General features: G+C 39.0%; 1 protein-coding gene across 4 annotated transcripts in view; it reads left to right on the top strand.

The window, feature by feature from the left end:
• LOC110536788 (rab GTPase-activating protein 1) overlaps positions 1-26,577 on the top strand; it is a 212,942-nt gene that overhangs the window by 9,410 nt on the left and 176,955 nt on the right. For 2 of the 4 annotated variants that reach the window (XR_016484881.1, XM_036936954.2), the window contains exons 2-5: positions 2,478-2,685; positions 4,502-4,531; positions 5,915-6,209; positions 6,713-6,926. Coding sequence is in view for 2 of the 4 variants with exons in the window: in XM_036936954.2 (XP_036792849.2) it covers positions 2,530-2,685; positions 4,502-4,531; positions 5,915-6,209; positions 6,713-6,926 (695 nt within the window). In the remaining 2 variants the exon portion in view is untranslated. The remainder of the gene's footprint in view (positions 1-2,477; positions 2,686-4,501; positions 4,532-5,914; positions 6,210-6,712; positions 6,927-26,577) is intronic. The other 2 variants (XR_016484882.1, XM_036936955.2) reach the window with 1 other exon arrangement.

Below are 26,577 nucleotides of genomic sequence, written 5' to 3'. Positions count from 1 at the left end.
CTAAGAACAGTGGGTTAACTGCCTTGTTCACGACAGATTTGATACCTTGTCAGCTCGGGGATTTGATCTAGCAACCTTCCGGTTACTGGCCCAACGCTCTAACCACTAGGCTACATGCTGCCTGAGATTCTTCAAAGTAGGAATGTTCCATCAGCAGGAAAACACCATTATCTAAGGTGACCGCAAAATGCAATTATGCATGTAATGCTTTTATTATAACGGTGCATATTTATGGTGAAAATGATCTTCCTCGAACTTGAAACTCTCACACTGCTTATGAATGCCAGTTAGGTTCTACACCCTTTGTAAAGCGGATTAATGTGCTCAATTTTAAGAAGTTATTTGGCCACTTTAGTTGTGATACAAACCTTATTAAAACATATAGGCCTATGGGCTAGGCTACATGAGGTGTGATACTAACCTTATTAAAACATATAGGCCTATGGGCTAGGCTACATGAGGTGTGATACTAACCTTATTAAAACATATAGGCCTATGGACTAGGCTACATGAGGTGTGATACTAACCTTATTAAAACATATAGGCCTATGGGCTAGGCTACATGAGGTGTGATACTAACCTTATTAAAACATATAGGCCTATGGGCTAGGCTACATGAGGTGTGATACTAACCTTATTAAAACATATAGGCCTATGGGCTAGGCTACATGAGGTGTGATACTAACCTTATTAAAACATATAGGCCTATGGGCTAGGCTACATGAGGTGTGCGACTATGATTCGAAACAAGTCGAAAAAAAAGGCATTGTTTCTTATGTTGGGCATCATTCACAAGTGATAATATGCAATTCACAAGTGATAGGCTGAAATTGTCACCCATCAAACTATTCTTGATTTAGTCTTGTCTTTAAATATAGTAAATAATATATGTGACATTTGTTTGGATTTAGAATGGACCATTATGAAGCACCTGTATCGAAGCAGGGGGAAAATCCATGTCTTCTATGCACTTAAATAGCAAGAGGAGGCTGCTTTTCCCCGTGGTTCATTTTCATGCCAGCCAGGTAGACTACACTCCTGTTGTAAATGTAAGCAATGTGCTTAATATTAGGAAAGTTGAGAAATAACTATAGTAGGCCTAGCCTATAGAAAGCTGATAGAAGTCTCCTCTTTTTAAGAGGCCATCACTCTGTTTTCTCCCGCAATTACATAGCCTATAGAAATGTTGTGCAACATGAGCTTTCATGAAGTGTTTGATTAGATTTCTATTGCATTTGCATTGATGTCAGCGTCATTAGAGGGACAATAGAGTGCTGAGTACCAGGCAGTTAACAAGTTTGGTAGGATACTAATGACCATCAGCAGCATCAGAGCTTGGAGAAGCCTAATTACCGTGGCTAAATGGTTATGTGGAATTTACCTGCCTTTATGACTCGTGACCGCCGGTGTGGCGGTAATACGGTCATACCGCAGCCCTGTTCATTTAAATGCATTCAGGTGACTACCTCATGAAGCTGGTTGAGGGAATGTCAAGGATGTGCAAAGCTGTCATCAAGGCAAATGAAACATTAATTTAACTAGGCAAGTCAGCCAAAGGGTGGCTACTTTGAAGAATCTCAAATATAAAATACATTCCATATATGTTATTTCATAGTTTTGATGTCTTCACTATTATTCTACAATGTAGAAAATAGTAAAACATTTTGACTGGTACTGTAGGTCTTTTTTGTTAACTACACCGATAAATTAAAACATCTATCTGGACCTTTGCCTCCTAGGAAATGAGTGTGAAGGACCTTCTCGAATAGTATTCCACAGTGCTGCTGCTTTTGAACAGTCCTGCATTAGGACAGGGTATCCTAGTGGTTAGAGTTGGACTAGTGACCGAAAGGTTGCAAGTTCAAATCCCCGAGCTGACAAGGTACAAATCTGTCGTTCTGCCTGTCATTGTAAATATGAATTTGTTCTTAACTGACTTGCCTGGTTAAATAAAGGTTAAATAAAATAAAAACTACTGTGATGGAGGGGATGTTTCTGACAAGTGCACCTAGAGGCGTGCCCCGCCCATGTCCCAGCTTACCTCCCTCATATCCACACTTGATTTTGCAGCACCATGGCTAAAACTTTACCTTGCGTTCTCTTACTTTGCAGATGACAAGTTTTATATTATACTTTACTGAAATGAATGACTCAACTTTTAATGCAAAATATGGATCTTATTTTCTTCCCTCTCTCTGCTTTCTTTCTCCATTTCTCATCCACTTCCCTCTTTCTGCCTTTATCCTTCCTTCTCTCTCTCAAACTGTCCTTTTCCTTTTATTTCAACAAAATAACTAGCTCACTGTTGCCACCATCAGGTGCTTATGTGTAACTGCACAAGCTCAACCTCAATGCTCCCTGTAGGAGTTCTTGATACTTCCCTACCGTTTTTCTTGAGGTTAAATAATAAATGCTATTCACAATATCGGCCTCATTTCATCATTACTTTTATTTTTGTTTTTCCTTTTCCTTTCTAGGTGATTTTACTCATTTCCCCTCCATTCATGCGTCTGGTTTGGTTTAGCTGTCATGGATGACAAGGCCTTGGTGGGGAAAATTAGCGTGTCGTCTGACTCAGTGTCCACCCTGAACAGTGAGGACTTTGTGCTGGTGTCGCGGCTGGGGGACGACACCCCAGGCTCCTCCATTAATAACGGTAGCGATGACGAAAAGACAGGACTGAAGGTAAGACAAAAGAAAGAGTACCTAGGTGAGTGGACAGAACTCTAACGTGCCCGGATCTAATTCACTCACAACCTTTCACCTTTAGCCTGGGTGCCAGTCTGTTAACCCCGGTGTCCTGACTAAATTCCCAATCTGGCCCTCATACCATCATGGTCACTTAATCATCCCCAGTTTACAATTGACTCACTCATCCCCCTCCTCTCCCCTGTAACTATTCCCCAGGTCATTGCTATAAATGAGAATGTGTTCTCAGTCAACTCACCTGGTAAAATAACGGATAAATAAAAATGAGCTGTCTGAATTGCCCTAGAGGCACCAAATCATCACATTTGAGAGTTTTGGAAATGATTCCACAAGTCCCTCTGCATGCACATCAGTGACAACTTGAAATGGTCACTTCACACAGACGGCGTGGTGAAGAAGGTGCAACAGCAGCGCCTCTTCAACCTCAGGAGGCTGAATAGATTTTTCTTGGCCCCTAAGTCCCTCACGAGCTACTGCAGATGCACCACTCAACTCAACTGACATTACAAAATATACATTCCATTGCATGAGCCACATCAGTTAAAATGAAATGAAATTCTCCATTACCATGGAAATGATTGCATCACAATACCAGGCGGCTATTGCGAGTGTACCTATGAGTTTACCAGTCAAATTGCCATGGTTAGATGTTCCAAGCCCATTCTATTCATCGTTTGCTACAACACCTTGCTTGTTTCAGCAAGGGTCAACAAAGTTTCATCATGTTGGTACGAGTCCATATTATCGCAGAAACGGACTCAACCGCACCAATGACCAACCATCCCGTCTTCAGCTAGCAGTTCTTTGGGTGTGGGGGGGGGGGGGGGGGGGGTTAGAGATAATGTTTTTTTGGGGGGGTTATGCTGATTATTTTATCCATAACTGTCGGTTACATGGTTATACAGCAGTTGTGCCAGCCTTACTGTTAATGTGGGTCTGTACCATTTTATGCTGTCAAAGGGAAAACTAGCCTACAGTACATTTTCATTAGCCTATATTTACAATGTCAGTACAGCACATCCATTAAGAGGAGAGGAAGCCAATGATGTACTGTAAATAAACATGAATACACTGTAGTCTATGTACAGTGGGGCAAAAAAGTATTTAGTCAGCCACCAATTGTGCAAGTTCTCCCACTTAAAAAGATGAGAGAGGCCTGTAATTTTCATCATAGGTACACTTCAACTATGACGGACAAAATGAGAAAAAAAATCCAGAAAATCACATTGTAGGATTTTTTATGAATTTATTTGCAAACTAGTGGCTGACTAAATACTTTTTTGCCCCACTGTCTATATATTTATATATATATACATACACACACACACACACTATACATACACACACACACACACACGTAATATACATACATAATAAGTGTATGTGTGCGTATATATATGTTTGTTAACATTTATGTTAATGTTAGTTTCCCCTTAAATGTTTTACTTTACTTGGTGCCTCTGGACAGACCCATCTTGTGATAATGTAGTGCTTTGAAGTCACCAACAGGTGGCGCTAGTGGCCTACTGAAATTACTATACCCAGCTATTCAGGGGCAGGCTACTCAGTCTACTCAATTTCCTTTGGTTGAGGTAGAAGATATTTAGACTAGCCTAAGGAATGTTAAAATTTAAACTCACAAGTTTCAACTCCAACTGTACACATCATCACCATATCTATTAATCAGCAGAATTGATGTGAAAATAAACTTCCCTGTTAGTCACTTCTCCCCAAGCCCACTAGGTAAGAGGTATGTAGCACATTGTGTCTAAATGTGTTGTTTGCTACGCAGGTGATTTCTGAGGAAGGGGTCAGCTTTAAGGTCAGTTTATCTCTCTCTCTCCCTCTCTGTGCTGTGATTCTGTGGTGACACTGTCTGTGCTCGGTGAGGCTCTTAAGTGTTTTTGATTGGCTATTGAATGATTTGATTGCCCTAGATTGTCTTTTGAGGACGTAGCAGCTAGCTCAGTTGCTCTGGAGCAAGATCTTGTTCTAGCTATCAGTCCCGGGCTTTCGGGCCAGACCCCCAGTCACCCAGCCACCCCTCCTGAGTAGCCTTGTCTGCCACTTTAGGGTGTGATGCGCTGTTAGGCTTCTGCTGTAGGCTGAGGACTATGCTTCGCAGTCTTCACTAGTTGGTGTTGCAGTTTTTGTGCCCCTCTGTTACTGTAATGTCCTCTTTTGCTTAGCGTCTGTCAGCTCGATGAACTTGGCACCTGTAGATAGTGAGAATGTGCTTTCTCTTCTTCGATAGGCTACAATTTATAAACAGACATACCAGAAGTAGTATCTAGACACGTGTTAACCCACTTTTAGTGATCTATTGGATTCACAATGCTAAATTAATTCACATACTAATCTAATCTAATCACTTGTTACTTCCTCCGTTTGATAAATCCCTTGTCAATCACTTGGAGAGAATCTCAAGATCAGTATAACATGTTAAACCTAGCCATTCAGTGTAACATGTTAAACCTAGCCATTCAGTATAACATGTTAAACATAGCCATTCAGTGTAACATGTTAAACCTAGCCATTCAGTATAACATGTTAAACCTAGCCATTCAGTATAACATGTTAAACCTAGCCATTCAGTGTAACATGTTAAACCTAGCCATTCAGTATAACATGTTAAACCTAGCCATTCAGTGTAACATGTTAAACCTAGCCATTCAGTATAACATGTTAAACCTAGCCATTCAGTGTAACATGTTAAACCTAGCCATTCAGTATAACATGTTAAACCTAGCCATTCAGTATAACATGTTAAACCTAGCCATTCAGTATAACATGTTAAACCTAGCCATTCAGTATAACATGTTAAACCTAGCCATTCAGTATAACATGTTAAACCTAGCCATTCAGTATAACATGTTAAACCTAGCCATTCAGTATAACATGTTAAACCTAGCCATTCAGTGTAACATGTTAAACCTAGCCATTCAGTGTAACATGTTAAACCTAGCCATTCAGTGTAACATGTTAAACCTAGCCATTCAGGTAATTGGGGAGGAAAAAGGTTACTGAGGTTAATTAACTGTTTCTTAGGTAGCTTGATGAATGATAATAACCTTGTATTTTGACCGTATTCCCCATCTGTGTGTGTGTGTCTGCCTCTGGGATTCTCTGTCTGTTTGTGTGCATCCACCCGCCTGACCGTGTCTGTGTGTCTGTGTGTGTGTGTGTGTCTGTGTGTGTGTGACAGATTGTGGGAAACGGCAGTGAGCAACAGTTGCAGAAGGAGCTGGAGGATGTTCTGATGGACCCCTCTGTAGCTGATCAGATTCTGAGCGGTGGCGGTGGTGGCTGGGGAGACCAGGTGGGAGGGGGGGACCATGTGTCCCAGCCCACCACAGCAGTACCACCCCAGTCCGTGCCCCAACCGTGCCCTGACCCCCTCAGCGACCCCCTCAACACCCTGCCAAAAGTTGAGATGGTTCTGCCCGTCCAATCCGCACAAGGTGCACAGGAGAGCGAGCTAAATGAACGATCATACCGCGGTGAGTCACAGCAAGGATACCAAATCAACCCCTACACCGGGGGTAGGGAAATGTTTTGGCTCAAGGGCCATATCGGGGTTTCGAAATTCAGCAGATTCATTTTTTTACGGATTTGTTTGTCAAAATCTATTTGTGGTCAAGAAAAAGTGCTCATATTGGAACATGTATAGATCCATGATCATTTGCACATGGTAATCTATCTATTTCTAGACATTCAAGAGTGGCCTGGAGTGTTTTTTTTAACGCAAAATAATAATCTCCAGCTGGCTGTATTGAATGGGCCCCTCTACACCTTAGACACTTCTGTAGATATCAGAGGATTGGATAGATGTCAGAACCTCGGTAATAGCTTCATCTTGTCTTCTGATTGGCTGGGTGGAAATATCAATTCTGTATAGCCAATGTCCTAGGGGTAGGGTCTACGGTTAGATTTTGGATTCAGGGTTAATCTGATGTCTCTCCCTCTCACTAGACCCTCTCTATGTGACCTTTGACTTCCACAGGGGATGAGTCATCATCGGAGTGCAGCCCCAGTACACCCATCCCAGACGAGGACAGTGTGGTCTTCAATAAGCTGACCTACCTGGGCTGTGCCTCGGTCAACGCCCCCCGCAGTGAGGTGGAAGCTCTCTGCATGATGACCGTCCTCAGAGGGCAGTGCCAGCTACCCCTGGACGTCACCCTATCTGTGCCCGGCGTCTCAGAGGGCACCGTCAGGTCAGGACTGCTTGTCAAACAAACCAACACCGGAGAATATTGTGTGTGTGTCTGTGTGCGTGTGTGCACGTGTCTGCGCGCATGTGTGTCTGTGTGCGTGTGTGCACGTGTCTGCGCGCATGTGTGTCTGTGGTCCCATCCGGGTTGCCGGTGGTGCTTACTTGGCGTTACTCCTCCTTTCCTCTCCTTTTATCTACTCCTCTTTCTTCTCCTTCTCTCCTTTTCTGCTTCTGTCTCTACTCCTGGCTCTCTCCTTCTCTATGCTCTCTTCTCCTTTTCTGCTTCTGTCTCTACTCCTGGCTCTCTCCTTCTCTCTGCTCTCTTCTCCTTTTCTGCTTCTGTCTCTACTCCTGGCTCTCTCCTTCTCTCTGCTCTCTTCTCCTTTTCTGCTTCTGTCTCCACTCCTGGCTCTCTCCTTCTCTCTACTCTCTTCTCATTTTCTCCTTCTGTCTCCACTCCTGGCTCTCTCCTTCTCTCTGCTCTCTTCTCCTTTTCTCCTTCTGTCTCTACTCCTGGCTCTCTCCTTCTCTCTGCTCTCTTCTCCTTTTCTCCTTCTGTCTCCACTCCTGGCTCTCTCCTTCTCTCTGCTCTCTTCTCCTTTTCTGCTTCTGTCTCTACTCCTGGCTCTCTCCTTCTCTCTGCTCTCTTCTCCTTTTCTCCTTCTGTCTCCACTCCTGGCTCTCTCCTTCTGTCTCTACTCCTGGCTCTCTCCTTCTTTCTGCTCTCTTCTCCTTTTCTGCTTCTGTCTCAACTCCTGGCTCTCTCCTTCTCTCTGCTCTCTTCTCCTTTTCTCCTTCTGTCTCCACTCCTGGCTCTCTCCTTCTGTCTCAACTCCTGGCTCTCTCCTTCTCTCTGCTCTCTTCTCCTTTTCTCCTTCTGTCTCTATTCCTGGCTCTCTCCTTCTCTATGCTCTCTTCTCCTTTTCTCCTTCTGTCTCCACTCCTGGCTCTCTCCTTCTCTCTTCTCCTTTTCTCCTTCTGTCTCTACTCCTGGCTCTCTCCTTCTCTCTGCTCTGTTCTCCTTTTCTCCTTCTGTTTCCACTCCTGTCTCTCTCCTTCTCTCTTCTCCTTTTCTCCTTCTGTCTCCACTCCTGGCTCTCTCCTTCTCTCTGCTCTCTTCTCCTTCTGTCTCCACTCCTGGCTCTCTCCTTCTCTCTGCTCTCTTCTCCTTCTGTCTCCACTCCTGGCTCTCTCCTTCTCTCGTCTCCTTTTCTCCTTCTGTCTCTACTCCTGGCTCTCTCCTTCTCTCTGCTCTCTTCTCCTTTTCTCCTTCTGTCTCCACTCCTGGCTCTCTCCGTCTTTCTGCTCTCTTCTCCTTTTCTCCTTCTGTCTCTACTCCTGGCTCTCTCCTTCTTTCTGCTCTCTTCTCCTTTTCTCCTTCTGTCTCCACTCCTGGCTCTCTCCTTCTCTCTGCTCTCTTCTCCTTTTCTGCTTCTGTCTCTACTCCTGGCTCTCTCCTTCTGTCTCAACTCCTGGCTCTCTCCTTCTCTCTGCTCTCTTCTCCTTTTCTCCTTCTGTCTCCACTCCTGGCTCTCTCCTTCTGTCTCAACTCCTGGCTCTCTCCTTCTCTCTGCTCTCTTCTCCTTTTCTCCTTCTGTCTCCACTCCTGGCTCTCTCCTTCTGTCTCAACTCCTGGCTCTCTCCTTCTCTCTGCTCTCTTCTCCTTTTCTCCTTCTGTCTCCACTCCTGGCTCTCTCCTTCTCTCTTCTCCTTTTCTCCTTCTGTCTCTACTCCTGGCTCTCTCCTTCTCTCTGCTCTGTTCTCCTTTTCTCCTTCTGTTTCTACTCCTGTCTCTCTCCTTCTCTCTTCTCCTTTTCTCCTTCTGTCTCCACTCCTGGCTCTCTCCTTCTCTCTGCTCTCTTCTCCTTCTGTCTCCACTCCTGGCTCTCTCCTTCTCTCTGCTCTCTTCTCCTTCTGTCTCCACTCCTGGCTCTCTCCTTCTCTCGTCTCCTTTTCTCCTTCTGTCTCTACTCCTGGCTCTCTCCTTCTCTCTGCTCTCTTCTCCTTTTCTCCTTCTGTCTCCACTCCTGGCTCTGTCCGTCTTTCTGCTCTCTTCTCCTTTTCTCCTTCTGTCTCTACTCCTGGCTCTCTCCTTCTTTCTGCTCTCTTCTCCTTTTCTCCTTCTGTCTCAACTCCTGGCTCTCTCCTTCTCTCTGCTCTCTTTTCCTTTTCTGCTTCTGTCTCTACTCCTGGCTCTCTCCTTCTGTCTCAACTCCTGGCTCTCTCCTTCTCTCTGCTCTCTTCTCCTTTTCTCCTTCGGTCTCCACTCCTGGCTCTCTCCTTCTGTCTCAACTCCTGGCTCTCTCCTTCTCTCTGCTCTCTTCTCCTTTTCTCCTTCTGTCTCTATTCCTGGCTCTCTCCTTCTCTATGCTCTCTTCTCCTTTTCTCCTTCTGTCTCTACTCCTGGCTCTCTCCTTCTCTCTGCTCTGTTCTCCTTTTCTCCTTCTGTCTCTACTCCTGTCTCTCTCCTTCTCTCTTCTCCTTTTCTCCTTCTGTCTCCACTCCTGGCTCTCTCCTTCTCTCTGCTCTCTTCTCCTTCTGTCTCCACTCCTGGCTCTCTCCTTCTCTCTGCTCCTTCTGTCTCCACTCCTGGCTCTCTCCTTCTCTCTGCTCTCTTCTCCTTTTCTCCTTCTGTCTCCACTCCTGGCTCTCTCCTTCTCTCTGCTCTCTTCTCCTTTTCTCCTTCTGTCTCCACTCCTGGATCTCTCCTTCTCTCGTCTCCTTTTCTCCTTCTGTCTCTACTCCTGGCTCTCTCCTTCTCTCTGCTCTCTTCTCCTTTTCTCCTTCTGTCTCCACTCCTGGCTCTCTCCTTCTCTCTGCTCTCTTCTCCTTTTCTCCTTCTGTCTCCACTCCTGGCTCTCTCCTTCTCTCTGCTCTCTTCTCCTTTTCTCCTTCTGTCTCCACTCCTGGCTCTCTCCTTCTCTCGTCTCCTTTTCTCCTTCTGTCTCTACTCCTGGCTCTCTCCTTCTCTCTGCTCTCTTCTCCTTTTCTCCTTCTGTCTCCACTCCTGGCTCTCTCCGTCTTTCTGCTCTCTTCTCCTTTTCTCCTTCTGTCTCTACTCCTGGCTCTCTCCTTCTTTCTGCTCTCTTCTCCTTTTCTCCTTCTGTCTCCACTCCTGGCTCTCTCCTTCTCTCTGCTCTCTTCTCCTTTTCTGCTTCTGTCTCTACTCCTGGCTCTCTCCTTCTGTCTCAACTCCTGGCTCTCTCCTTCTCTCTGCTCTCTTCTCCTTTTCTCCTTCTGTCTCCACTCCTGGCTCTCTCCTTCTGTCTCAACTCCTGGCTCTCTCCTTCTCTCTGCTCTCTTCTCCTTTTCTCCTTCTGTCTCCACTCCTGGCTCTCTCCTTCTGTCTCAACTCCTGGCTCTCTCCTTCTCTCTGCTCTCTTCTCCTTTTCTCCTTCTGTCTCCACTCCTGGCTCTCTCCTTCTCTCTTCTCCTTTTCTCCTTCTGTCTCTACTCCTGGCTCTCTCCTTCTCTCTGCTCTGTTCTCCTTTTCTCCTTCTGTTTCTACTCCTGTCTCTCTCCTTCTCTCTTCTCCTTTTCTCCTTCTGTCTCCACTCCTGGCTCTCTCCTTCTCTCTGCTCTCTTCTCCTTCTGTCTCCACTCCTGGCTCTCTCCTTCTCTCTGCTCTCTTCTCCTTCTGTCTCCACTCCTGGCTCTCTCCTTCTCTCTGCTCTCTTCTCCTTCTGTCTCCACTCCTGGCTCTCTCCTTCTCTCTGCTCTCTTCTCCTTTTCTCCTTCTGTCTCTACTCCTGGCTCTCTCCTTCTCTCTGCTCTCTTCTCCTTTTCTCCTTCTGTCTCCACTCCTGGCTCTCTCCTTCTCTCTGCTCTCTTCTCCTTTTCTCCTTCTGTCTCCACTCCTGGCTCTCTCCTTCTCTCTGCTCTCTTCTCCTTTTCTCCTTCTGTCTCCACTCCTGGCTCTCTCCTTCTCTCTGCTCTCTTCTCCTTTTCTCCTTCTGTCTCCACTCCTGGCTCTCTCCTTCTCTCTGCTCTCTTCTCCTTTTCTCCTTCTGTCTCCACTCCTGGCTCTCTCCTTTCTTCTGCTCCATTCTGTCCCTCATACATCCCTACCTCACTCCCGGGATTCTGCCTCTTCTCTGTCTTGTAAAGTAAGCCATACACCCTATTATAAAAATGATAGCTTATGCTTTTAAAGAGTTGCCTAACTAAAGAAAGTTATTTCAGGCTGATTTGACGTTAGCTAGCTAAGTTAACGTTACCTGACACTCTTGTCCCTACTCCACCTTTCGCTGCTGTGGCTGGAAATATTTCAATAAACTCATCTGAGAAAAAGAAATCAAACCAAAGACAGATAAATGTAACTATCTTGCTAGCACTTGATACAGTTCCAAACAAACTAGCTAGCTAACTTGTTAGAATAGTAATATTAGTTAACTATGTGTCTATCATCAACATACTTGTTGATAGCTAATCAGCTATACTTGGATAGCTAATTGCCGTTACAAATTGTGGCAGCAAAATAATAGATCTGAATGATGCTAGAATAGTTTTTAGGTTATAGCTAGCTTATGTAATTGGCTAGCTAACGTTAGTCAAACAAACAAGATAACGTACCTTTCTAGCTGTTTCTCACGCAGGTACATTTTGAAGTGATTCAAGCGAATTGTGTTTGGCGCCACAGAGCGTCTCAAGCACTGGTCACAGGCTTGCATCACTAGTTAACTACGCATGGTTGATATTACTAGGTTAACTAGCTTGTTCAGTGTTGCATATAATCAATGCGGTGCCTGTTAATTTATCATCGAATCACAGCCTACTTCGCCAAATGGGTGATGATCTAACAAAAGCACATTCTCGAAAAAATCACAATCGTTGGACGACTGTACCTAACCATAAACATCAATGCCTTTCTTAAAATCAATACACAGAAGTATATATTTTTAAACCTGCATATTTAGCTAAAAGAAATCCAGGTTAGAAGGCAATATTAACCAGGGGAAATTGTGTCACTTCTCTTGCGTTCATTACAAGCAGAGTCAGGGTATGTGCAACAGTTTGGGCAGCCTGGATCGTTGCGAACTATTTTGCCAGAATTATACATAATAATGACATAACATTAAAGGTTGTGCAATGTAACAGGAATAACTTAGACTTAGGGATGCCACCCGTTAGATAAAATACAGAACGGTTCCGTATTTCACTGAAAGAATAAACGTTTTGCTTTCGAAATGATCGTTTCCGGATTTGACCATATTAATGACCTAAGTCTCGTATTTCTGTGTTTATTATATTATATTATAATTATGATTTGATATTTGATAGAGCAGTCTGACTGAGCAGTGGTAGGCAGCAGCAGGCTCGTAAGCATTCATTCAAACAGCACTTTACTGCGTTTGCCAGCAGCTCTTAGCAATGCTTGAAGCACAGCGCTGTTTATGACTTCAAGCCTATCAACTCCCGAGATTAGGCTGGCAATACTAGTGCCTATAAGAATATCCAATAGTCATCCAATAACATCCAATAAGGTATATATGAAATACAAATAGTATAGAGAGAAATAGTAGACACATCATAATTCCTATAATAACTACAACCTAAAACTTAATAACTGGGAATATTGAAGAACTGGGAATATTGAACCACCAGCTTTAAAATGTTCTCATGTTCCGAACAAGGAACTTAAACGTTAGCTTTTTTTACATAGCACATATTGCACTTTTACTTTATTCTCCAACACTGTGTTTTTGCATTATTTAAACCAAATTGAACATGTTTCATTATTTATTTGAGACTAAATAGATTTTATATATGTATTATGTTAAGTTAAAATAAGTGTTCATTGTTCATTCAGTATTGTTGTAATTTTCATTATTACAAATATATATATATATAAAAAGCGTTTTTTTTTTGGTCCTCCAATAATCGGTATCGGTGTTGAAAAATCATAATCGGTCGACCTCTAATCTAGATATAAACTGGATATAGGATGTATATGATCTGGATATTGGCTGGATATAGGCTGGATATCATCTCTATATAGTTTCTATATAATCTGGATATAATCTCCTTTATAGTTTCTATATAATCTGGATATAATCTCCTATATAGTTTCTATATAATCTGGATATAATCTCCTATATAGGCTGGATATAATCTCTATATAGTTTCTATATAATCTGGATATAATCTCCTATATAGGCTGGATATAATCTCTATATAGTTTCTATATAATCTGGATATAATCTCCTTTATAGTTTCTATATAATCTGGATATAATCTCCTATATAGTTTCTATATAATCTGGATATAATCTCCTATATAGGCTGGATATAATCTCTATATAGGCTGTATATAGTTTATGTAATCTGTATGTAGTCTCTATATAGTCTGTATGCTGTCTCTTGGCTGTATATAATCTGTATGTAATCTATAATATGTATGTAGTCTGTATGTACTCTATATAGGCTGGATATAATCTCTATATAGGCTGTATATAGTTTATGTAATCTGTATGTAGTCTCTATATAGGCTGTATACAGTCTGTATGTAGTCTCTATATAGGCTGTATGTAGTCTGTATGTAGTCTCTATATAGGCTGTATATAATCTGTGTATAGTCTGTATGTAGTCTCTATATAGGCTGTATGTAGTCTGTATGTAGTCTCTATATAGGCTGTATACAGTCTGTATGTAGTCTCTATATAGGCTGTATATAATCTGTATGTAGTCTCTATATAGGCTGTATATAATCTGTATGTAGTCTCTATATGGGCTGTATATAATCTGTATGTAGTCTCTATATAGGCTGTATATAATCTGTATGTAGTCTCTTTATAGGCTGTATATAATGTGTATGTAGTCTATATAATCTGTATGTAGTCTATGTAGGCTCTATAATCTGTATATAATCTGTATGTAGTCTATATAATATGTATGTGGTATGTATGTACTCTATATAATATGTATGTAGCCTGTATGTAGTCTCTATATAGGCTGTATATAATCTGTATGTAGTCTCTATATAGACTGTATATAATATGTATGTAGTCTCTATATAGGCTGTATATAATCTGTATGTAGTCTCTATATAGAGTGTATATAATCTGTATGTAGTCTCTATATAGGCTGTATATAATCTGTATGTAGTCTCTATATAGACTGTATATAATCTGTATGTAATCTCTATATAGGCTGTATATAATCTGTATGTAGTCTCGATATAGACTGTATATAATCTGTATGTAATCTCTATATAGGCTGTATACAATCTGTATGTAGTCTCTATATAGGCTGTATATAATCTGTATGTAGTCTCTATATAGGCTGTATATAATCTGTATGTAATCTCTATATAGGCTGTATACAATCTGTATGTAATCTCTATATAGACTGTATATAATCTGTATGTAGTCTCTATATAGGCTGTATATAATCTGTATGTAGTCTCTATATAATCTGTATGTAGTCTATGTAGGCTCTATAATCTGTATATAATCTGTATGTAGTCTATATAATATGTATGTAGTCTGTATGTAGTCTCTATATAGTCTGTATATAATCTGTATGTAGTCTCTATATAGGCTGTATATAATCTGTATGTAGGCTCTATAATCTGTATGTAGTCTATATAATATGTATGTAGTCTGTATGTACTCTATATAATATGCATGTAGTCTGTACGTAGTCTCTATATAGGCTGTATATAATCTGTGTATAATCTGTATGTAGTCTCTATATAATCTGTATGTAGTCTATATAATATGTATGTAGTCTCTATATAGGCTGTATATTATCTGTATATAGTCTCTATATAGGCTGTATATAATTTGTATGTAGTCTGTATGTAGTCTCTAGGCTGTATATAACCTGTGTGTAGTCTATATAGGCTGTATATAATTTGTGTATAGTCTGTTTGTAGTCTATATATAGGCTGTATATAATCTGTATGTAGTCTCTATAATCTGTATATAGTCTGTATGTAGTCTATGTAGACTCTATATAATCTGTATGTAGTCTCTAGGCTGTATATAATCTGTATGTAGTCTATATAATATGTATGTAGTCTATGTAGTCTCTATATAGGCTGTATATAGTCTGTATTTAGTCTCTATATAGTCTGTATGTAGTCTCTATATAGGCTGTATGTAGTCTGTATGTAGTCTCTATATAGGCTGTATACAGTCTGTATGTAGTCTCTATATAGGCTGTATATAATCTGTGTATAGTCTGTATATAGTCTCTATATAGGCTGTATATAATATGTATGTAGTCTCTATATAGGCTGTATATAATCTGTATGTAGTCTCTATATAGGCTGTATATAATCTGTATGTAGTCTCTATATAGGCTGTATATAATCTGTATGTAGTCTCTATATAGGCTGTATTTAATCTGTATGTAGTCTCTTTATAGGCTGTATATAATCTGTATGTAGTCTCTATATAATCTGTATGTAGTCTACGTAGGCTCTATAATCTGTATATAATCTGTATGTAGTCTATATAATATGTATGTGGTATGTATGTACTCTATATAATATGTATGTAGTCTCTATATAGGCTGTATATAATCTGTATGTAGTCTCTATATAGACTGTATGTAGTCTCTATATAGGCTAAATGTAGTCTCTATATAGACTGTATATAATCTGTATGTAATCTCTATGTAGGCTGTATACAATCTGTATGTAGTCTCTATATAGGCTGTATATAATCTGTATGCAGTCTCTATATAGGCAAGCATTTCGCTACACTCGCATTAACATCTGCTGTGACAAATAAAATTTGATTTGATTTGATATAATCTGTATGTAATCTCTATATAGGCTGTATACAATCTGTATGTAATCTCTATATAGACTGTATATAATCTGTATGTAGTCTCTATATAGGCTGTATATAATATGTACGTAGTCTCTATATAGGCTGTATATAATATGTATGTAGTCTCTATATAGGCTGTATATAATCTGTATGTAGTCTCTTTATAGCCTGTATATAATCTGTATGTAGTCTCTATATAATCTGTATGTAGTCTATGTAGGCTCTATAATCTGTATATAATCTGTATGTAGTCTATATAATATGCATGTTGTCTGTATGTACTCTATATAATATGTATGTAGTCTGTATGTAGTCTATATAGGCTGTATATAATCTGTATGTAGTCTCTATATTGGCTGTATATAATCTGTATGGAGGCTATATAATCTGTATATAATCTGTATGTAGTCTATATAATATGTATGTAGTCTGTATGTACTCTATATAATATGCATGTAGTCTGTATGTAGTCTCTATATAGGCTGTATATAGTCTGTGTATAATCTGTATGTAGTCTCTATATAATCTGTATGTAGTCTATGTAGACTATGTAATCTGTATGTAGTCTCTAGGCTGTATATAATCTGTATGTAGTCTATATAATATGTATGTAGTCTGTATGTAGGCTCTATATAATCTGTATGTAGTCTCTATATTGGCTGTATATTATCTGTGTATATAGTCTCTATATAGGCTGTATATAATTTGTATTTAGTCTGTATGTAGTCTCTAGGCTGTATATAACCTGTGTGTAGTCTATATAGGCTGTATATAATCTGTGTATAGTCTGTATGTAGTCTCTATATAGGCTGTATATAATCTGTATGTAGTCTCTATAATCTGTATATAATCTGTATGTAGTCTATGTAGACTCTATATAATCTGTATGTTGTCTCTATGCTGTATATAATCTGTATGTAGTCTATATAATATGTATGTAGTCTGTATGTAGTCTCTATATAGGCTGTATATAATCTGTATGTAGTCTCTATATAGGCTGTATATAATCTGTATGTAGTCTCTATATAGGCTGTATATTATCTGTATATAGTCTCTATATAGGCTGTATATAATTTGTATGTAGTCTGTATCTAGGCTCTATATAATCTGTATGTAGTCTCTATATAGGCTATATATTATCTGTATATAGTCTCTATATAGGCTGTATATAATTTGTATGTAGTCTGTATGTAGTCTATAGGCTGTATATAACCTGTGTGTAGTCTATATAGGCTGTATATAATCTGTGTATAGTCTGTATGTAGTCTCCATATAGGCTGTATATAATCTGTATGTACTCTATATAATCTGTATGTAGTCTCTATATAGGCTGTATATAATCTGTATTTAGTCTCTATATAGGCTGTATATTATCTGTATATAGTCTCTATATAGGCTGTATATAATTTGTATGTAGTATGTATCTAGGCTCTATATAATCTGTATGTAGTCTCTATATAGGCTATATATTATCTGTATATAGTCTCTATATAGGCTGTATATAATTTGTATGTAGTCTGTATGTAGTCTCTAGGCTGTATATAACCTGTGTGTAGTCTATATAGGCTGTATATAATCTGTGTATAGTCTGTATGTAGTCTCTATAATCTGTATATAGTCTGTATGTAGTCTATGTAGACTCTATATAATCTATGTTGTCTCTATTCTGTATATAATCTGTATGTAGTCTATATAATATGTATGTAGTCTGTATGTAGTCTCTATATAGGCTGTATATAATCTGTATGTAGTCTCTATAATCTGTATATAATCTGTATGTAGTCTATGTAGACTCTATATAATCTATGTTGTCTCTATTCTGTATATAATCTGTATGTAGTCTATATAATATGTATGTAGTCTGTATGTAGTCTCTATATAGGCTGTATATAATCTATGTAGTCTCTATATAGGCTGTATATAAGCTGTATGTAGTCTCTATATAGGCTGTATATTATCTGTATATAGTCTCTATATAGGCTGTATATAATTTGTATGTAGTCTGTATGTAGTCTCTATGCTGTATATAACCTGTGTGTAGTCTATATAGGCTGTATATAATCTTAGTATAGTCTATATGTAGTCTCTATAGTCTGTATGTAGTCTCTATATAATATGTATGTAGTCTCTATTTAGGCTGTATAGAATCTGCATGTAGTCTCTAGGCTGTAAATTATCTGTGTATAGTCTCTATAGGCTGTATATAATCTGTGTGTAGTCTGTATGTAGTCTCTCTATAGTCTGTATGTAGTCTCTATATAATCTGTATGTAGTCTCTATATAGGCTCTATATAATCTGTGTATCGTCTGTATGTAGTCCCTATTAAATCTGTATGTAGTCTTTATATAGGATGTATATAATATGTATGTAGTCTCTACATAGGCTGTATATAATCTGTATGTAGTCTCTATATAGGCTGTATATAATCTGTATGTAGTCTCTATATAGGCTGTATATAATCTGTATGTAGTCTCTATATAGGCTGTATATAATCTGTATGTAGTCTCTACATAGGCTGTATATAATCTGTATGTAGTCTCTACATAGGCTGTATATAATCTGTATGTAGTCTCTATATAGGCTGTATATAATCTGTATGTAGTCTCTATATAGGCTGTATATAATATGTATGTAGTCTCTTTATAGGCTGTATATAATCTGTATGTAGTCTCTATATAGGCTGTATATAATCTGTATGTAGTCTCTATAGGCTGTATATAATCTGTATGTAGGCTCTATATAGGCTGTATATAATCTGTATACGGTCTCTATATAGGATGTATATAATATGTATGTAGTCTCTTCATAGGCTGCATATAATCTGTATCTAGTCTCTTTATAGGCTGTAATAAATCTGTATCTAGTCTATATAGGCTGTATATAATCTGTGTATAGTCTCTATATAATCTGTACATAATCTCTATAGGCTGTATATAATCTGTATGTAGTCTCTATATAGGCTGTATATAATCTGTACGTTGTCTATATAGGTTGTATATAATCTGTGTATAGTCTCTATATAATCTGTACGTAATCTCTATATATGCTGTATATAATCTGTATGTAGTCTCTATATAGGCTGTATATAATCTGTATGTAGTCTCTATATAGGCTGTATATAATCTGTGTATCGTCTGTATGTAGTCTCCATATAATCTGTACGTAGTCTCTATATAGGCTGTATATAATTTGTGTATAGTCTGTATGTAGTCTCTATATAATCTGTACGTAATCTCTATATAGGTTGTATAAAATCTCTATGTAGTCTCTATATAGGCTGTATATAATCTGTATGTAGTCTCTATAGGCTGTATATAATCTGTATGTAGTCTCTATATAGGCTGTATATAATCTGTATGTAGTCTCTTTATAGGCTGCATATAATCTGTATCTAGTCTCTTTATAGGCTTAAATAAATCTGTATCTAGTCTATATAGGCTGTATATAATCTGTGTATAGTCTCTATATAATCTGTACATAATCTCTATAGGCTGTATATAATCTGTATGTAGTCTCTATATAGGCTGTATATAATCTGTATGTAGTCTCTTTATAGGCTGCATATAATCTGTATCTAGTCTCTTTATAGGCTGTAATAAATCTGTATCTAGTCTATATAGGCTGTATATAGTCTGTGTATAGTCTCTATATAATCTGTACGTAATCTCTATATATGCTGTATATAATCTGTATGTAGTCTCTATATAGGCTGTATATAATCTGTATGTAGTCTCTATATAGGCTGTATATAATCTGTGTATCGTCTGTATGTAGTCTCCATATAATCTGTATGTAGTCTATATAGGCTGTATATAATCTGTATCTAGTCTCTATATAGGCTGTATATAATCTGTACGTAGTCTATATAGGCTGTATATAATCTGTGTATAGTCTGTATGTAGTCTCTATATAATCTGTACGTAATCTCTATATAGGCTGTATATAATCTGTATGTAGTCTCTATATAGGCTGTATATAATCTGTATGTAGTCTCTATATAGGCTGTATATAATCTGTATGTAGTCTCTATATAGGCTGTATATAATTTGTATGTAGTCTCTATATAGGCTGTATATAATCTGTATGTAGTCTCTATATAGGCTGTGTATAATCTGTATGTAGTCTCTATATAGGCTGTATATAATCTGTGTATAGTCTGTATGTAGTCTCTATATAGTCTGTACGTAATCTCTATATAGGCTGTATATAATCTGTGTATAGTCTGTATGTAGTCTCTATATAATCTGTACGTAATCTCTACATAGGCTGTATATAATCTGTATGTAGTCTCTATATAGGCTGTATATAATCTGTATGTAGTCTCTATATAGGCTGTATATAATCTGTATCTAGTCTCTATATAGGCTGTATATAATTTGTATGTAGTCTCTATATAGGCTGTATATAATCTGTATGTAGTCTCTATATAGGCTGTATATAATCTGTATGTAGTCTCTATATAGGCTGTATATAATCTGTATCTAGTCTCTATATAGGCTGTATATAATTTGTGTATAGTCTGTATGTAGTCTCTATATAATCTGTACGTAATCTCTATATAGGTTGTATAAAATCTCTATGTAGTCTCTATATAGGCTGTATATAATCTGTATGTAGTCTCTATAGGCTGTATATAATCTGTATGTAGTCTCTATATAGGCTGTATATAATCTGTATGTAGTCTCTTTATAGGCTGCATATAATCTGTATCTAGTCTCTTTATAGGCTTAAATAAATCTGTATCTAGTCTATATAGGCTGTATATAATCTGTGTATAGTCTCTATATAATCTGTACATAATCTCTATAGGCTGTATATAATCTGTATGTAGTCTCTATATAGGCTGTATATAATCTGTATGTAGTCTCTTTATAGGCTGCATATAATCTGTATCTAGTCTCTTTATAGGCTGTAATAAATCTGTATCTAGTCTATATAGGCTGTATATAATCTGTGTATAGTCTCTATATAATCTGTACATAATCTCTATATATGCTGTATATAATCTGTATGTAGTCTCTATATAGGCTGTATATAATCTGTATGTAGTCTCTATATAGGCTGTATATAATCTGTGTATCGTCTGTATGTAGTCTCCATATAATCTGTATGTAGTCTCTATATAGGCTGTATATAATCTGTATCTAGTCTCTATATAGGCTGTATATAATCTGTACGTAGTCTATATAGGCTGTATATAATCTGTGTATAGTCTGTATGTAGTCTCTATATAATCTGTACGTAATCTCTATATAGGCTGTATATAATCTGTATGTAGTCTCTATATAGGCTGTATATAATCTGTATGTAGTCTCTATATAGGCTGTATATAATCTGTATCTAGTCTCTATATAGGCTGTATATAATTTGTATGTAGTCTCTATATAGGCTGTATATAATATGTATGTAGTCTCTATATAGGCTGTATATAATCTGTATGTAGTCTCTATATAGGCTGTATATAATCTGTGTATAGTCTGTATGTAGTCTCTATATAATCTGTACGTAATCTCTATATAGGCTGTATATAATCTGTGTATAGTCTGTATGTAGTCTCTATATAATCTGTACGTAATCTCTACATAGGCTGTATATAATCTGTATGTAGTCTCTATATAGGCTGTATATAATCTGTATGTAGTCTCTATATAGGCTGTATATAATCTGTATCTAGTCTCTATATAGGCTGTATATAATTTGTATGTAGTCTCTATATAGGCTGTATATAATCTGTATGTAGTCTCTATATAGGCTGTATATAATATGTATGTAGTCTCTATATAGGCTGTATATAATCTGTATCTAGTCTCTATATAGACTGTATATAATTTGTATGTAGTCTCTATATAGGCTGTATATAATCTGTATGTAGTCTCTATATAGGCTGTATATAATCTGTATGTAGTCTCTATATAGGCTGTATATAATTTGTATGTAGTCTCTATATAGGCTGTATATAATCTGTATCTAGTCTCTATATAGGCTGTATATAATTTGTATGTAGTCTCTATATAGGCTGTATATAATCTGTATGTAGTCTCTATAATCTGTATATAGTCTGTATGTAGTCTATGTTTATTTATTTATTTATTTATTTTACCTTTATTTAACCAGGTAGGCAAGTTGAGAACAAGTTCTCATTTACAATTGCGACCTGGCCAAGATAAAGCAAAGCAGTTCGACAGATACAACAACACAGAGTTACACATGGAGTAAAACAAACATACAGTCAATAATAAAGTATAAACAAGTCTATATACAATGTGAGCAAATGAGGTGAGAAGGGAGGTAAAGGCAAAAAAAGGCCTTGGTGGCAAGGTAAATACAATATAGCAAGTAAAACACTGGAATGGTAGTTTTGCAATGGAAGAATGTGCAAAGTAGAAATAAAAATAATGGGGTGCAAAGGAGCAAAATAAATAAATTAATTAAATACAGTTGGGAAAGAGGTAGTTGATAGGGCTAAATTATATGTGGGCTATGTACAGGTGCAGTAATCTGTGAGCTGCTCTGACAGTTGGTGCTTAAAGCTAGTGAGGGAGATAAGAGTTTCCAGTTTCAGAGATTTTTGTAGTTCGTTCCAGTCATTGGCAGCAGAGAACTGGAAAGAGAGGCGGCCAAAGAAAGAATTGGTTTTGGGGGTGACTAGAGAGATATACCTGCTGGAGCGTGTGCTACAGGTGGGAGATGCTATGGTGACCAGCGAGCTGAGATAAGGGGGGACTTTACCTAGCAGGGTCTTGTAGATGACATGGAGCCAGTGGGTTTGGCGACGAGTATGAAGCGAGGGCCAGCCAACGAGAGCGTACAGGTCGCAATGGTGGGTAGTGTATGGGGCTTTGGTGACAAAACGGATTGCACTGTGATAGACTGCATCCAGTTTGTTGAGTAGGGTATTGGAGGCTATTTTGTAAATTACATCGCCAAAGTCGAGGATTGGTAGGATGGTCAGTTTTACAAGGGTATGTTTGGCAGCATGAGTGAAGGATGCTTTGTTGCGAAATAGGAAGCCAATTCTAGATTTAACTTTGGATTGGAGATGTTTGATATGGGTCTGGAAGGAGAGTTTACAGTCTAACCAGACACCTAAGTATTTGTAGTTGTCCACGTATTCTAAGTCAGAGCCGTCCAGAGTAGTGATGTTGGACAGGCGGGTAGGTGCAGGTAGTGATCGGTTGAAGAGCATGCATTTAGTTTTACTTGTATTTAAGAGCAGTTGGAGGCCACGGAAGGAGAGTTGTATGGCATTGAAGCTTGCCTGGAGGGTTGTTAACACAGTGTCCAAAGAAGGGCCGGAAGTATACAGAATGGTGTCGTCTGCGTAGAGGTGGATCAGAGACTCACCAGCAGCAAGAGCGACCTCATTGATGTATACAGAGAAGAGAGTCGGTCCAAGAATTGAACCCTGTGGCACCCCCATAGAGACTGCCAGAGGTCCGGACAACAGACCCTCAGATTTGACACACTGAACTCTATCAGAGAAGTAGTTGGTGAACCAGGCGAGGCAATCATTTGAGAAACCAAGGCTGTTGAGTCTGCCGATGAGGATGTGGTGATTGACAGAGTCGAAAGCCTTGGCCAGATCAATGAATACGGCTGCACAGTAATGTTTCTTATCGATGGCGGTTAAGATATCGTTTAGGACCTTGAGCGTGGCTGAGGTGCACCCATGACCAGCTCTGAAACCAGATTGCATAGCAGAGAAGGTATGGTGAGATTCAAAATGGTCGGTAATCTGTTTGTTGACTTGGCTTTCGAAGACCTTAGAAAGGCATGGTAGGATAGATATAGGTCTGTAGCAGTTTGGGTCAAGAGTGTCCCCCCCTTTGAAGAGGGGGATGACCGCAGCTGCTTTCCAATCTTTGGGAATCTCAGACGACACGAAAGAGAGGTTGAACAGGCTAGTAATAGGGGTGGCAACAATTTCGGCAGATAATTTTAGAAAGAAAGGGTCCAGATTGTCTAGCCCGGCTGATTTGTAGGGGTCCAGATTTTGCAGCTCTTTCAGAACATCAGCTGAATGGATTTGGGAGAAGGAGAAATGGGGAAGGCTTGGGCGAGTTGCTGTTGGGGGTGCAGTGCTGTTGACAGGGGTAGGAGTAGCCAGGTGGAAAGCATGGCCAGCAGTAGAAAAATGCTTATTGAAATTTTCAATTATGGTGGATTTATCAGTGGTGACAGTGTTTCCTATCTTCAGTGCAGTGGGCAGCTGGGAGGAGGTGTTCTTATTCTCCATGGACTTTACAGTGTCCCAGAACTTTTTTGAGTTAGTGTTGCAAGAAGCAAATTTCTGCTTGAAAAAGCTAGCCTTGGCTTTTCTAACTGCCTGTGTATAATGGTTTCTAGCTTCCCTGAACAGCTGCATATCACGGGGGCTGTTCGATGCTAATGCAGAACGCCATAGGACGTTTTTGTGTTGATTAAGGGCAGTCAGGTCTGGGGAGAACCAAGGGCTATATCTGTTCCTGGTTCTAAATTTCTTGAATGGGGCATGTTTATTTAAGATGGTTAGGAAGGCATTTTTTAAAAATATCCAGGCATCCTCTACTGACGGGATGAGGTCAATATCCTTCCAGGATACCCCGGCCAGGTCGATTAGAAAGGCCTGCTCGCTGAAGTGTTTCAGGGAGCGTTTTACAGTGATGAGAGGAGGTCGTTTGACCGCTGACCCATTACGGATGCAGGCAATGAGGCAGTGATCGCTGAGATCTTGGTTGAAGACAGCAGAGGTGTATTTAGAGGGGAAGTTGGTTAGGATGATATCTATGAGGGTGCCCGTGTTTAAGGCTTTGGGGAGGTACCTGGTAGGTTCATTGATAATTTGTGTGAGATTGAGGGCATCAAGTTTAGATTGTAGGATGGCTGGGGTGTTAAGCATGTTCCAGTTTAGGTCGCCTAGCAGCACGAGCTCTGAAGATAGATGGGGGGCAATCAGTTCACATATGGTGTCCAGAGCACAGCTGGGGGCAGAGGGTGGTCTATAGCAGGCGGCAACGGTGAGAGACTTGTTTTTAGAAAGGTGGATTTTTAAAAGTAGAAGTTCAAATTGTTTGGGTACAGACCTGGATAGTAGGACAGAACTCTGCAGGCTATCTTTGCAGTAAATTGCAACACCGCCCCCTTTGGCAGTTCTATCTTGTCTGAAAATGTTGTAGTTTGGAATTAAAATGTCTGAATTTTTGGTGGTCTTCCTAAGCCAGGATTCAGACACAGCTAGAACATCCGGGTTGGCAGAGTGTGCTAAAGCAGTGAAAAGAACAAACTTAGGGAGGAGGCTTCTAATGTTAACATGCATGAAACCAAGGCTATTACGGTTACAGAAGTCGTCAAAAGAGAGCGCCTGGGGAATAGGAGTGGAGCTAGGCACTGCAGGGCCTGGATTCACCTCTACATCGCCAGAGGAACATAGGAGGAGTAGAATAAGGGTGCGACTGAAAGCAATAAGAATTGGTCGTCTAGAACGTCTGGAACAGAGAGTAAATGGAGGTTTCTGGGGGCGATAAAATAGCATCAAGGTATAATGTACAGACAAAGGTAAGGTAGGATGTGAATACAGTGGAGGTAAACCTAGGTATTGAGTGATGAAGAGAGAGATATTGTCTCTAGAAACATCATTGAAACCAGGAGATGTCATTGCATATGTGGGTGGTGGAACTAATAGGTTGGATAAGGTATAGTGAGCAGGACTAGAGGCTCTACAGTGAAATAAGCCAATAAACACTAACCAGAACAGCAATGGACAAGACATATTGACATTAAGGAGAGGCATGCTTAGTCGAGTGATCAAAAGGGTCCAGTGAGTGGAGAGGTTGGTTTAGGGTCACGGCGATTTAGACAGCTAGCCAAGCCAACCGGTAGCAAGCTAGCATAGGATGGAGTCTGTTGTTAGCCACCTCTTGCGTTCGGTCAGTAGATTAGTGGGGTTCCGTGTGGTAGAGGGGATTAATCCAAATCACACAACAACAAAAATAAGAACAATAGATATAGTTATAGAGGCCCGAGAAGAAAACATAATAATTCAAATAAATAAATTGTCCGATTGTAGACTGTAGACTCTATATAATCTGTATGTAGTCTCTAGGCTGTATATAATCTGTATGTAGTCTATATAATATGTATGTAGTCTATGTAGTCTCTATATAGGCTGTATATAGTCTGTATTTAGTCTCTATATAGTCTGTATGTAGTCTCTATATAGGCTGTATGTAGTCTGTATGTAGTCTCTATATAGGCTGTATACAGTCTGTATGTAGTCTCTATATAGGCTGTATATAATCTGTGTATAGTCTGTATATAGTCTCTATATAGGCTGTATATAATATGTATGTAGTCTCTATATAGGCTGTATATAATCTGTATGTAGTCTCTATATAGGCTGTATATAATCTGTATGTAGTCTCTATATAGGCTGTATATAATCTGTATGTAGTCTCTATATAGGCTGTATTTAATCTGTATGTAGTCTCTTTATAGGCTGTATATAATCTGTATGTAGTCTCTATATAATCTGTATGTAGTCTACGTAGGCTCTATAATCTGTATATAATCTGTATGTAGTCTATATAATATGTATGTGGTATGTATGTACTCTATATAATATGTATGTAGTCTCTATATAGGCTGTATATAATCTGTATGTAGTCTCTATATAGACTGTATGTAGTCTCTATATAGGCTAAATGTAGTCTCTATATAGACTGTATATAATCTGTATGTAATCTCTATGTAGGCTGTATACAATCTGTATGTAGTCTCTATATAGGCTGTATATAATCTGTATGCAGTCTCTATATAGGCAAGCATTTCGCTACACTCGCATTAACATCTGCTGTGACAAATACAATTTGATTTGATTTGATATAATCTGTATGT

This window comes from Oncorhynchus mykiss, chromosome 12, assembly GCF_057628025.1.
Source record: "Oncorhynchus mykiss isolate SJ-2025 chromosome 12, ASM5762802v1, whole genome shotgun sequence".
In the NCBI taxonomy this organism is placed as follows: Eukaryota; Metazoa; Chordata; class Actinopteri; order Salmoniformes; family Salmonidae; genus Oncorhynchus; species Oncorhynchus mykiss.
Note: the sequence above shows the minus strand (reverse complement) of the source record. Positions and strands in the feature narration are given on the sequence as shown.